Here is a 14400-nt window from a genome sequence, read left to right as displayed (position 1 = left end):
TATTATTAGAAATGTTTTATTGGTGATTTTTTTATCAATCAATTTGCGGTTGATTAAACACCCTGTTTAATCGAGCATCAGGCTTTTGAACCTTGAGTGAAAAGTCCACCACTGGGCAGCCCTGCGTTATGCAGCCCAGAGAAACGATGTCCACATGTGAGGAGAGATACAGAGCTACGTTTTCTGGCGTGACTCCTCCACTGGCTTCTATCAGAAGAGCAGAGAACTCCTCCTTCAGTGCCTGAGCTGTGACTCGGAGCTCCTGCAGGTGAAAGAGGAGAAGTGTAACCATGGAACAAAAACAACAATCACCCTGGGTTCGTGTTTCTATAATATTCGCCACCTGAGGTTGAAAGTTGTCCAGCATGATGACGTCTGCTCCCGCTCTGGCTGCCTCCCTGCCCTCCTCTGCTGAGCGACACTCCACCTCAATCTTACTGCTGAAGCCGCACACCGAGCGGGCAGCTTTCACCGCCTGGGGAGCAAACGGGGTTGTGTGTTTGTGTTTGTCTGCTTTTTAGTGAGCACAGTTGACCTGATGAGAGCTGTGAGGCCTGAGCTACAGAATCTAGATAAAGGAAAGTAAAACAGACAAGCTTCCTCTTTGCTTTCCTGTGCAAAGAGGATGACTGCTTTCGGTAATCTCATGACCTCTTGTGAATCCCAGTGTTTTAAAATAAAATAATTTCACAACTTTTGTAAAACTATGTTAAAAAATTATGTTAAGGCTTAAAATCCCATAAAAACTGAACAGAGTTTTACATAGATTAATCTAAAAATCCAACTCAGGAATATTTCTTTTGCCTAGACGAAGCATCCTCTCAAATATCACCTTAGAAACAAAATGCAAACACAGGTATGCAGACTGATACTGCCAGTCGCTGCTTTCGTCATTTTTCCTCAGTCTTCTGCTTCTGTTATTACTCACACTTCTTGTGATGTATTCTTGTTTTGCTTCCTCTTTCAGGGTTTATTTATTGTTGAATTTCGGTAACAGCAACAAAAACCCAAACCCTTCCTTCTCATGTATTTTTGCCTGCTTCAGTCTCCTGCATTGAGTCCCCTCTCTGCCAACACATGACAGACGGCATCAAAAACAAAAGAAAACATGTCTACATGTAATCCTGCTTCTGTTTGGATGTTGCAAACAGAAACATGCCCCTTTGACAGTCAAAACCGTTACCTCAAGCTTTTGGTTTTGAATGTGCAGGCTCTCTGAGGTTTGTTGCTGATATAAAGTTCCCTGAGGTAACTGTAAATTTACAAAACAAATCTATGGGGTGTTTTTGCCTTCATTGTATACTTACAGTGAAGACAGGCAAAGAATGTGAGGAAGGGGAGCAAGGAGGGCACAGAAAATCAAAATATTTCATTAGAAACAGTGCAGCAGTATTGAAAATATTGATTCTCAAAACCTTTTCAAAACTACAGGAGTAGCTTTTGGATGGATGCATTCTTTCTAAAGCTGGCAGGGGCAGGAACTCTGGTTGCAAAAATAAATCAGACGGTATAGAAGTCTATTAAGAAATAATCATTTTATCACCTCAGATAATACTTTCCTGGTTTTATGGTCTGAAACTGAAAACATGATTATTATTTTTTAAATTTTCTTATTTTTGTCAATTTTATAAACAAATAGAGTAAAATAAAGATAACCCCAAACAAACCTGAATCTTCAGGTCCCAGAAACCACTGGGTGATATCATGGTGGCTCTTTTATATACAGCCTATAGACGTTTCATGAAGCCCTGCTGTCTCTTGTTGATAGTTTTTGAGGCTTTTGAATCAGGTCTTCAAAATTCAGGATCCAACGTTATCAAAGACATTACTTTCAGTCTGCTGAACTTTATGCTGGAGTTTAGATTACTTACATTTTATGTACTGATCTTTGATGCCCACCTCTGTGATACTTCCCGATGCCCACACATGATTGTCCTTTAACATCACCATCCCACTCAAATCCTGTCTGTGCATGGACACGCCGCCAACCAACATGGCATATTTCTCCACCAGACGAAAGCCCGGAGTAGTCTTACGCGTGCCAGCCACCTCCCCGTGCCAGCCGTGTGCCTTTGCAATAGCCTGGAGCTGAGAGCAGCGGGTGGCAATGCCCGATGCCCGTGCCAGGCAGTTAAGAGCCGGTCGTTCCCCGAGGAGGAGGGAGTTTGCCGGGCCCCTCACCACAGCCGTCAGGGTGACAGCATCTTCACCTGTGGATAAAAGCAGGTAATATAAAAACGGATCTGAATAAAAGTCTGTAATTTACTTTGAGAGTAATTTACAAGAAGAAAACTGAATTTTCACTTTATGGAAAAAAAACTTTTATTCGTTCCCTGTTGAGTGGTTGATGTCATTTCCTGTTCCCATACTTTCAGCAGATATGTCGTTATGCTATTAATCTTCTTTTAGTGTTGTGTTTTGCCTTTTGGCTCCATTGTTGTTTTCCTACCAAAGATAGTTCTGTAGTTACTTGGAAATATTTTGGGATTTTGCTTCAGGTATACTGTATGCCCACATTTTAGTGTGTATGTGATACAGCTCTGATTAGGAATTGATTACTGTAACTGGGAACTACAGTTGCATTATATGTAGTCCTCTCAACAGATACATTAAATGTAGTAAACTGAGAAAATATTAAGCATATAAAAACATAGACGCAGGTTTTGGATGTATGCATTCTTTGAAAACATGAAAACGTGATTTTTTTGGTTTGTTTGTTTTTTTTGTTTTTGTAAGTTGTATTAGCAAATAGAGTGAAATAAAGATAAAGAAAACCCAGAAACCAAACTTGAGGGTTCAGATTGGAATCCCACAAACCACTGGGTGATTTCATGGTGGCTCCATTTATCTTTTTTATACAGTTTTTAGACGTTTCATGAAGCCCTGCTGTCTCTTGTTGAAAGTTTTTGAGGCTTTAGAATTAATTTAAAAGGGGGCTGTTAGTTAGGGGGCCAAGGAGCTGGTGGTGGACTTCTGGAGATGCAGACCCATCACACTGACGCCAGTGAACATCCAGGGAGTGGACATTGAGGAAGTGGACTCTTATAGCTACCTGGGTGTTCACCTGAATAATAAACTGGACTGGAGCCACAACACTGATGCTCTTTACAGCAAGGGTCAGAGCAGACTCCACCTGCTGAGGCGGCTGAGGCCATTTGGAGTCCAGGGAGCGCTTCTAAAGACCTTCTATGACTCTGTGGTGGCATCTGTCATTTTTTACAGTGTTGTATGTTGGAGCAGCAGTTTATCGGCAGCTGAGAGGAAGAGGTTAGATAAACTCATCAGGAAGACCAGCTCTGTTCTGGGATGCACCCTGGACCCAGTGCAGGTGGTGGGAGACAGAAGGACTCTGGCCAAAATAACATCTCTGATGGACAGAGTCTCCCACCCCATGCAAGTAAATGTTGCTGAACTGCAGAGCTGCTTCAGTGACAGACTGCTGCATCCTCGATGCATGAAGGAGCGTTTCTGCAGGTCCTTCCTCCCTGCAGCTGTCAGACTGCACAATCAAAACTGCTCCCAACAAACAGATGTTTACATCAGTGCTGTAACTTAACTGACTAATCAACTGAACAACTACTACTGTTATAACTTGCACACTACTTTTCTCAGTTTATATATACTAACTTATTGGAAGTTGTATGTCTACTTTTAAATGTACAGGTAAAATACACAATCTGTACTTTTGTAATTATTCTAAATATTCTTAACTATTTAAACATCTTTCAGTAACCTGCTCTGTTTGCACTCTACAACCTGGGTTTGCCATTTATCTGTACTCCAATTATAAAAACTGTACAGAACTCTGTTTTGGTAACTATTCTCCATGATGTAAATATGTAAAAATTGTGTGTGTTTCTGTTCTGTGTCCTGTTCTGTTTGTATATGTGTTACAACCAAATTTCCTCTTGTGGGACAATTAAACTATTATTCTATTCTATTCAGTTTAATTATTTTCTGTTATATATTTACTGTTGTTCATATTAAACATGGCCAAACTTTCAGATGATGATTATGTCAGAGTATGAACAATTAATCTGAGCTGAAGGCTGGTGACTCAACCTTAGCTATCTTTTTTTAACTCTTTGTTCTTTTGAAGTCAAAGAGAGTAATGATCTAATATCAGTGTTTCAATCAAACGGCTGGAGATGAGCACAGAAACATCACCCACCTGCTGTTCAAACTTTCTGTTTAAACATCAGCCAATCAGAGGAAAGTTGTCTTAAGCGGGGATGGGTTAAATAGCTTGTTTCAGACTGGATGAGCTGAGAGGTCACACCAAGGCCCAGTGTAGAACAAATAAGGATTATTTTGAACTGTGAATCATGCAAAGCTACTCTGGTGTCCAGTAAAAAAATATATATGGAGCTGGGAATGAGCAGAAAAAGAACCCTCCAAAAAACTCAAACACACTCGATAGTGCTGAATGTTTCACACCCACCCATGACGGTAAATAGTCATGTCTTCCACACCTACGTCAACTTTAAGTTTCCTGGGACTTTCTCATTATCAGGGTTTTTTTTCTCCCTCAGACCTTCAACCATTGAATCATCAGAGCTTCAGAGGCCAGAAAGTCTCTAAAAGTAACAAGTGGGGCAAAAGAGGCGGCAGCAAGTTAGCTTTATGTTTCACACCTTTTCTGTTAGATGTTAAACTGGCTTCTGAAGGCCCATAGAATACATGATACATTTCCATTCATTATCTGCGATCTGACTCATGTGTTGTTCTTTGCTACTGCAAAGGTCACAAACACAAATTCACAGAACTTTTCTTGTATTTTACTGCTATGGAAGGAAGTATGCAATGCCTACCGATCTCAGCTCCTTCCTGGTAAATCCAGTCCACTGTGCAGCCCACTTCAGTGAACACTGCTGTGAAGAAAGGACACCCAGCTAGGATGCTGTGTGGAGTTTTACACAGCAACCTTGCTTCCACTTCCCGTGAGCCCACACACACTCCTGCAGGATCAAAGTTTGGCGTGTCCTCTGCCAGCCACTCCCGTGCCAGCCGGGTCAGGGTGTGGTGTGGGACTGAGTGCACAGCCGGGTGTTGGCATGGTGGAGACATGCTACAAATGAGAGAAAAGAAAGTGATGAGAAACTTCAGTTGCTGGGAATGTTGACATGAAAATGAGAAATGAAAGCTGATCATAAGTCAAAAAGTCAAAGTGCTTTCTTGTCCTTTGATGACAATATGAATGAATGATTTGAGTCAATTCTGAGCATGTAGACAATCTAAATCTTGTTCCTTTTTCTTTCTAGTAAAGAATGGTAGTGAAGGAATTATAGAAAATCACAAATAGTGGATATTAATCTTTATATTGCCATCAAAAACACTTAGAAAGAGAATAGTGCCTGTGAAAACCTCAAGGAACAGAAATCTGGCACATACAAAGGTGAAGCTCAATGACTGACACTGTGTGTATATACACAGGCATACATTTTCATAAACATCATTTCCATCTTTTTTGTAAAGCTGTGTGAGTTTTTATCTGAGCCATTGTGGAATTCTGCCTTCTTTAATTTTCACACACAAAAAAATAACCAGGAAACAGGTGATGCTTAAAAAAACAAGCAAATATTGTTTGTGACCTCCTGACCCAGTATGAACCTTCCAGATCCCTCAGGTCATCTGGATCCGGTTTTTTATCAGTTCCCAGAGTCAGAACCAGACACGGAGAAGCTGCATTCAGCTTTTATGCTCCTTATATCTGGAACAAACTCCCAGAAAGCCTCAGATCAGCTGAAACACTCAGTTTATCTAAATCCAGGTTGAAGACTCACCTGTTCTCAGCTGCATTTGAATAAAGCACCAAATCCACACTTTTAAGCTTAAATTTCAAAACTTACATTAACTACTGATCTTATCTATTTCTGATTTTATCTGTTTTGATTTTATATACTGTTTTGTTTGTTAATTAGTTTGTTTGTTTGCTTGTTTTAATCAATTTTAAATCATGCTTTTTATTTGTTTTTGTTTCTAATGTCTCTGTAAAGCACTTTGAATCACCTTGTTGTTGAATTATGCTATACAAATAAACTTGCCTTGCCTTGCCTTGTTATTTCTGCTCTAACCCTAAAACTTTAACTCAACCCTGAAAGTCCACAGTGAGTTTCACTGTGGAGAGATTGTATTTGTCTGATATTAGCTTCTTTTCACTGGATGTCTATTAAATTCAGAACTTAATTAAAATGCTTCATCTTTCACACAAAGTTCTACAATCAGGCCACATCATAGCTTAAATACTTCATATGACAGTAGAGTGCTTCACTCTCACACTGTGCTTCTTCCTCCGGCCCTCCTCCTGTGGAACCAGCTCTCAGTTTTGATTCAGGACAGGATTTAAATCGGCCTTAAATCTTTACTTTTTGACAGAGGTCGAGGTTGGGCTCAGTGTTAGTTATCCTGATATAGGCTCAGACTACTGTAAGACTTCCCATGGTGCAGTGCGCATTTTCCTCTATTACCCTCTTTATACTCGTCATGGATTTGTACACTTTCACTAAATGTCATTAACTTTTGCGTTCACGCTCCTGAAGTTTGCGTCCTTCTCTCTTTGTATGCAGCACATGGCTGCCCCTCCCTGGTGTTGGCCTCTTCCTGTTATATGGGAGTTCTTTCTCTCTACCATCGTCATATTTTTGCTTTCGGGTGGACATAGGTATATAATTAAAGTAACAACTTCATTTAAGTGCTATTTATGATGTGAAATTGAGACACTAATTCTAGAAGTGGAGAAGAGGAAATGTGTTTTTCTCGGGGGAGGCGGGACAATCTTAGTCTTCAGCTCAGTGAGGTAATTTGCTCTGAAAAAGTTCAGAACAAAGGGCAGAGGAGGGGGAAGGAGGGGAAGAGAGATATGGTGAAATCTACAGCAAAAGATCCCTGTGTGATACACTGTACTCATGCTGTTAGTTTAATCCACTTCTACACGTTCAATCTGATTTTCTACACATGAAAAACGTGTGGTTTTTCTGACAGTTTTGTCCTGTTAAATAGTGGGCCGTTCTTCCTCCCCACTATCACTGAGTAGTGTTCGCAGCCTTTCAAAATAAAGCATCTGGAATCTGGAGATTGGCACTATATAAACACAAGTAAATTGATTCAGGACATGTGCATTTGCCTGATTCCTGTGCACGTGAACAATTTTGTCATTCAAAAGACACTCAGACATTCATATGATTTTAACATATATCTCTGGCTGAGGCATGGCAGTGAAAAACAAGAAGTGCTCTTTCATCACTGAAAGGAAACGTGTTGTGTTGTGTAATCTTGTAATCTTTTGTAATCTTGGTTCAGGATTCAAAACTAAAACTAAAAAAAAAGACAAAGAAAGAGTCAGGTCAAAGTTCAGAACCAATGAGTCTGACAGACGTTTGAAACAAGATGAAAGCTGCACCCACGATTACAAAAAAAGTTTTATCAAGTTGATTTGAAGCCAGCGGACACATTAATCAAACAAATATTAGTTTAAGGAAGGCATGGATTCAAGTTTAAACTGAATTCTGGGAGATCAGATGATCTTACTGCCACATCCTAAACTTACGTCAGATGATAGCATTAATGATTTAGGACCCTGAACAGAGCTGAACTGCTAAATATGAATTACTGCAGGTGAGAATATCCTCTTATTGTGACTGTAGTGGCTCTCACTAACAGATGGGTTTACAAGTAAACAGAAAATATATACAAAGAGAAGAAATAAAACTTCTATGGAAATGTTTTTGTTAATTTTGTCACGGTTCTGGGTCGCTGACCCAGCGTTTTGAGTTTATTGTTATTATTTTCTAGTTTCTCCTGATTTTGTATTAATTCTTAGCGTTTAGTTCTTGTACTTTTAGTGTTTTATTATTCCTAAATGTGTTCTCCCCCCCTGTGCTCTGTTTGTGTCCCTGAGTTTGTGTTGAACAGTTTGTGAATTTCCTGTTTTACTTTGAAGGTCTGTGTCTCGTCGTGTCTAATTAGGTTCAGCTGTGTTCCCCTCTGGTGTGTCATTGCCTCGTTACCTTGTGTGTATTTATAGTGTGTGCCTGTCTGTGTTCGTTGTCGGCTCGTCTGTGTAATTTGGTAAACCGCTGCAGCTCTCTATTCTCTGTGTCCTTATGTTTTCAGGTTTGTTCATTAGTTTTTTCCAGTCTAGGTTTTAGTTGCTCCCTGTTCCTTATTTCCTGTTTTTGTACTTTGCCATCACTATAAACAAATGCTCACTCGCACCCCAGTCAGTACCTGCATTTTTTTCCTCACAACACCACACGACTGCTGCCCCAGCCGTGACAAATTTTGTCATACAAAGAATGATATAAAGTTTTTCATTTAAACAAATTTAAATAGGAATCTCCAGAAAAAAAACAAAGCAGGGATACAATAAGACAACATTAAAATAAGAAATGATAAATAAAACAGTACAACTACTAAAATGAATTCTAAAGTGTAACTCAATGCAATAAAACAGTAAAATGTTAATTTAAAACATTAATTAAAACAGTAATGATCAAAAGTAAAACGTCCTTATTAACCAGATTTTATTAAAACACTAAATGTACAGTTTTAATTCACATTTAAATGCTTTAAAACATGTTTTTTAACATTATCATTCCTTCAATCTAACTTTCACAAAAACATGTTGAGCAGAAGGATAATTACAATCACTGCGTATTCAAAGTCTGTTTTATGATTGGAACAGTGCGATAAAAGTAAATAAAATATTTACTTACGTCTCCTTCTCTATTAGCCAAAGTAGAAGTGCTGAGCACAGAGAGCCACTGGAAAAATGTTAACGTGGAATTTGACCCCAAGTCCATGTTGGAATGTTTACAAGAGTTAACACTGCAGGCTTTCACAATGATCCTTTTGACCACGTCTGATTTAAAGGTTGCTGAGGTCAGGCTGCTTATTTGTAAAAACGACCTGCGAAAAATTCAAAGTTTTCAGCCAATACATCCGAAAAACACGCCGAGACTTTTTAGTGTGTTAATAAAATATTACAGGTTACAGATTCAGTGAATGAGTCACCTGGTCCTATTGTGATTAAAATAGATTAAGCATTATTCGACTTCTAGTAATTCTAGCATTTCAATAACATTGAACAGAACATGTTTTTGTTTTTTTTGGTTTTTAAGAGCCAAAGAGAAGTGAGTTTGAGCCCCTTTCCAGTGATACGGTTCAACAGTTTCTTCAGCTCAAGGAAAACAAGCACAGGAGGGGATGTCAGCGAGGACAGCTGGGAGATTGGACAGGATGGAGGGAGATCTCACCGGGAGAGAGCAGAGTTTGGTTAGACCAGGTGAGACTATTAAAGAATCCACAAGGCGAGTCATGCAAGGTGAGCGAGGTTCCTCACCTGGAGATGTGTGGGAAGGATGATTATACAGAGTCACTGGTTTGCTTTGGGGTGGTAGATGAGGGTAATAGGAGGATGGGCAGGCACACGAGTCACCCACTGGAGGGTTCAACAGGAAATGACTTGCTCAACAGGGACAGATAAAAGATTCTGAGGCCTGAACTGCTTTTCAGAAACTCATGAAACACCAGAAACCAGAGAGACAAGAACACTCAACTAGAGCGCTTAGAACAGCACAGGAAACCCACTAGGGACTGATTACCACTCTGAAGAGACACAGGGCCAAGGAGTGGGAACCCCGGGGCTCCTTCCTAGACTCAGAGACCGTAAGAAAATGAGGCCAACCAGTGCGGGAACATGGCACACGCTGTATTAATCAGAATTTGTCATTCACACATTAAAGAACTGGTTTCCAAGGTAAAACTTGGAATATGTTTTATCTCTGCTTGGACTGGTTCCTTTAAATCTGCATGCTTCCAGCCAAAATTGACTAAAAAAGAGAAAAAGTTTAACTATACCACACCTTGTTTTCCTGGAAAAAGAAGGAAGTGAAATTGTCAGAGCTGGATACTAATGCAGAGTTTCAACAGAATGAACATTTTTAAAATGCTGTGAGAGCAAAAACCTCATTATGCTCTTTCGACATGCAGGTGTGCGTCTGCAGGAACCGGCCCAAACAGAGATGTATAAAAATAAAAGCAATCAGTGGAAAGAGCCACTTGGCAACGTGGACCACTTGTAAAGGGTAAAGGTTATTCATGGAGTCATTGCTAGTTAAGGTTAAATGAGTGCTTGCCTCAACAAGGCTCTGACTCTATGCCAGCCTGGCTAAACAATTGCATTTTTTCTATTTAGATTTATCACGTACACATTATACAACTTTTTTGGAATTGGGTTTGTAATCCTCTTGGTCTTGTGACTGCTCTTAAAGTTATGTTTACATGTTTGTCATCTGTGAAGCTACATTTGTGATGGTTTATGATTAAAAGTGGTCTGTTTTAAAAAGACATTTTAAATCTCAAGAAGACTTTAACAAGATGAAGAATTTATATAATAATTAAAAACAAATCAGATTTTGACCCCTCAGGTGCATAAGATCCTCCTTAAAGCTTGATGACCTTGGCCAGAGATGTTTTATGTATTTCTGAGGGAGCTGTAAACTAAAAGGGAAAGATTTGGTTTATTTTACTAATCTGCTTTATTTCTTTTTACGCTTTTTTTTTTTTTTTTAATTTGTTTCCAAGCTTGCATGTTAAACTGTATTGTTTGTTCTTATTCCTAATTTTATGATCTTTCTATTCCGTGCCTTGGAAAGAACTTTGTAACTTCTTACAAGGCTCTTATTCACTCAGATTTGCAGTTTTGATTAGATGGAGGTAAAAAATAATAATAATAATTTGCTGAAGTGTTTGTAAAGACCGGGACAAGGAGACCTGCTGTTTTCCCAGAAATCTCCCAAGTGTCTTCTAATCATAGAGCCATTTTTAACCTCACAATTGTGTAGCTGTTACTCCCTAGAAGTGCAGTTGTTAGACAAAGCATTGAACTGTTTCTGAATTTCCTCTTACAGGGCTTGCACAATTCTGTGGTCCCTGACTGGATCTACGTCTTTTATCATTGTAAAGATTTGTGTATGTTATTTACAACAAAAGAAGAAGAAGAAAGAAAATTTGACCCCACATCTTTGTCTTTTGTCATTTTCACATCCATGGCTGTGAACTTTCTGCATAAACTCGTGAATAGTGGTTAACAACACTGGTGTGTGTATATCTGACCATGGTACATACATTCAGTTTAAATGTCTTTTCTGACTCTTAGAGTGAGAGTTTACAAAATGGACTTTATCTTTATTCAATATGGCCTAAAACTAGTGACTGACTCTGTGAAAGGCTCTTAGAAACACTTAGAAAAGTGTTTATTAAGGCCACAGATCAAAAAAGCTGAAGGTTGTTCTCTCATTAAGAGGCTGATCTCTTATTGGAAACAGGTATGAGAGACAACACAGGTGGGATTACTCAGTGTAAGTGATTAATCCAAAAGGAAGGTGAAGGTTACCACAGTGTAATTTCATTAAGAATTACAAAAATAAAACGGGAAGTTGCAAAACTGAAACCCAGCATCATGAGTTTCCTTGTTAAAGACTATTACTCACATTCTTACGCATGGAAATACATTGCATGTGTCTTTCACATTGAAAAAACCTAATCTTTCAGAATATATTCATAATATATATTTGTCTATCTTTCAGACAGACAAATGACAAATGGCTAATCTCCTGTAACCAGATATTGTAACTACTATGTTTAACTGTAACAGAAACTGAGCATTTTTTGATTATTACATAAGATAATGTGATGAATTAGGAAAGAATCAGCTGTGATGAAACACAGCGCTCTGTGAAACAGTCAATGAAACAATGGACAAACTTATGTTTGATGAAAGGTATCAAAAGCAGACTGAAGATTAAAAATGGCCTCCTATCACATCTCATCCAGTTTGGTCGGGATGTGACCGGAGACAGTTGCTCCCCTTGACTTTTCCAACTTTTCCATTCTTCATTCTCTTTTTTTCAATACATAAGCGTCACACTTCCATACTTTTTGTTCAGTGGCAGTTTTGAGTATTTGCTCAAGTCAACGTGCTGCACTTCTGTAACCTGTACTGTTAGACCTGGGTCATCAACCCAGAGTTTTGAGTTTTCATTATTATTGAACTTTGAATTTGATATTCTTTATCATTTCTAGTCTTTTGGTTTCTTTGTTAGAGTTCTCTGTCTTATTGTTTATGTCTCTGTGTTCTATAGTCCCTCTCCCCTGTCAGCTGTCGCCCCTTGTCAAGTCAGCGTTTCTGTGTTATGTTTCCTGTTTTACTTTGAAAGTCCGTGTCTCATGTTAATGTATCTGGTTTTGCTTCCCTTGTCTCGTCAGCCCTTATTTGTCCCAGCTGTGTTTCCCTCACATTCGGTCCTCCTTACCACCACTCCTGCCTGCACACAACACGTACACATACATGCACATATCTGCACCACTTTTATTTTATGTTATTTTTTTCCTTCATCAGTTGCAGGACCAGTGGTGGGGGGGAGCAGGGGGTATGGAGGGGTGAGAGTTATCTTATATTGCTAGTAAAGCTTTAGGAGGCTGTGGTGGCCTTGGTTTTGTTGGTTTCATTTCTCTTTGCAAGAGAATCCTACCCTATTGCTTATGTTTGGGACTCTATAGACCCTTTTCCATTAGTACCTACTCCAATCAACTCTCCATGATTTGACCTGGAACAGCTGATTCCATAACAATTTAGTACCTCCAAATGTGCATAGTCGTTTTCATATCAACACGTCGGAGGTCTCGTGGCATAAGATAAAAGGCCTGGACTTGATTTGACGTGTGGTTCTTGCATTTGGAAGATTTTGCTGTGAACAGACAACATGCGGTCAAAAGAGCACTCCATGCAACATTTTGGGGAATGTTGGGGGGCATAGGATTGCGCAATTTACCTCAACTATGTCACCTTAACAACAATTAAGTGTATCTTTCATCATGCTTAGAACCTAAGACCATGTTGTAATATACTTATTCTATTCTTTTTGGATTTTTTTTCATCTTTTTCCTTTCCCAACCGTTGCACTGTTGTCTCTTTTATTGTGCTTGTTTTAAATGTGTGTATGATCTATTTGGTTAAAAAAAAGGCCAGATCAAGGGAAGAGCTAGTGATATATGAAATCGTATCATCAGAGTTTAGGGTGGCAGTGATAAAAGTGCTTATATGGTAAATAAAAGTGAGAAGTGATACTTGTGGAACACTTGTACTGACAGCAAATGATACCTTGCCTGAACACTGTGGACTCTACTGCCTGAATACACCAGAAAGCCATGAATGATCAGACCACATCATATCTTAAAGATCTAACAGGGCTCTGTTGGTCATAACTCCTCCCCCTTTTGTGCAGTAACTCCTCCCCTTTTGTGAGTGTGGACGCTTCCTCTCTTTGCTCTTTAAATGCTTTGCTTCTTTTATTGATTTGCTGTGCTTCTTTTATTGATATTTATTTTTGATTTTATTTTTTATTGATTTTTATGCTGATTTTTTTTCTCTTTTTTCCGTATGAGCTTACCTGCGATAGCTTCTGGACACTTATAGATCATTAGGACTAAAATGTTCTTAACAGAAACAGCAACATTTTTATAGTTACCTTATCTTCAGCGCTCCGTGTGTCTGTGGCCTACACACAGCTGAAGCCTGATTACAGCGTCTGGGCACCGAACAGCCTCAATAGCCTGGAAAGGTGCTAACCGCTAGGCTAACTAGCAACAAGATGCCTTCCCTCTCCACAGATGACTACCACAGCCTCCTGCAGAAGATTGCAGTACTGGAGACAAAAATTCATTGCTTAGAAGTAAACGTGGAGGTAAATGGACTGTGTGGAAATGAAACAACCTTGCCTTTGATTCAAAACAATGGCGATGAGCAAGCTAGTACACAGCCATGGAGCACAGATAACATGACCAAGAAAGTAGACTCTGTGCATTATAATAAATCCTCAAGCGATAATCCCCCCTTGGACTGTCTTGGTGCAAAACCAAGACATAAATCATGTCTCCGCTGCAGTCTCTGTTTGTCCCTGATAGTGGCTCCAGCGTAGGGTTGCCAACCGTCCCTTAAAATACGGAATCGTCCCGTATTTAGAAACAAAAGTACACGTCCCGTATTGAGCTAATAAGGGACGCACTTTGTCCCGTAATACAGTGAGAATCAAAAGTAGTCTATAAATGTTTATGGAATTAACGCTTTGTTTGAAAACATAATTCCCAGCCCCTCTCCTGCTCTGTGACCAATGAGCTGACAGCACACTTATGACAATTCAGATTACCGCTCATCTCATTGGTCGAGGAAAGGTCGCTTGCGGAGAAAATACCGGAAGACAACAGATGACCACAACAAGAAGCATGGCCAACAGGGAAACAAACGCCGACACTGCGGTGCAAGTCTCGGACGACAGTACACCTAAAGCTGGGCAGAGACTGTGCGATTTTTTCAGTCGCGATATTCAGCTCCTGCTCAAA

The 14400-nt window shown here is 39.5% G+C and overlaps 1 protein-coding gene across 6 annotated transcripts; it reads right to left on the bottom strand.

The window, feature by feature from the left end:
* On the bottom strand, positions 1 to 14033 carry LOC102308355 (nicotinate-nucleotide pyrophosphorylase [carboxylating]). 6 transcript variants are annotated; one of them, XM_042219572.1, is made up of 6 exons: positions 13530 to 14031; positions 12641 to 12749; positions 4812 to 5068; positions 1900 to 2210; positions 344 to 475; positions 1 to 262 (listed from the first exon to the last, which is right to left on the bottom strand). In XM_042219572.1, the coding sequence occupies exons 2-6, from the start codon at positions 12691 to 12693 to the stop codon at positions 35 to 37; spliced, it is 981 nt and encodes a 326-aa protein (XP_042075506.1). In that variant the 5' UTR covers positions 12694 to 12749; positions 13530 to 14031; the 3' UTR covers positions 1 to 34. The 6 variants fall into 6 exon arrangements, 5 of the variants coding, with proteins under 5 accessions (XP_042075506.1, XP_005919286.1, XP_005919283.1 ...); XM_005919224.3 differs by lacking the exon at positions 12641 to 12749 and adding an exon at positions 8715 to 8907 and having other exon boundaries at positions 13530 to 14030; XM_005919221.3 differs by having other exon boundaries at positions 12641 to 14031.
* Between the last annotated feature and the right edge of the window lie 367 nt (positions 14034 to 14400).

The sequence above is a fragment of the Haplochromis burtoni genome, unplaced genomic scaffold (assembly GCF_018398535.1).
Source record: "Haplochromis burtoni strain Fernald_Lab_line unplaced genomic scaffold, NCSU_Asbu1 Contig_35, whole genome shotgun sequence".
In the NCBI taxonomy this organism is placed as follows: Eukaryota; Metazoa; Chordata; class Actinopteri; order Cichliformes; family Cichlidae; genus Haplochromis; species Haplochromis burtoni.
Note: the sequence above shows the minus strand (reverse complement) of the source record. Positions and strands in the feature narration are given on the sequence as shown.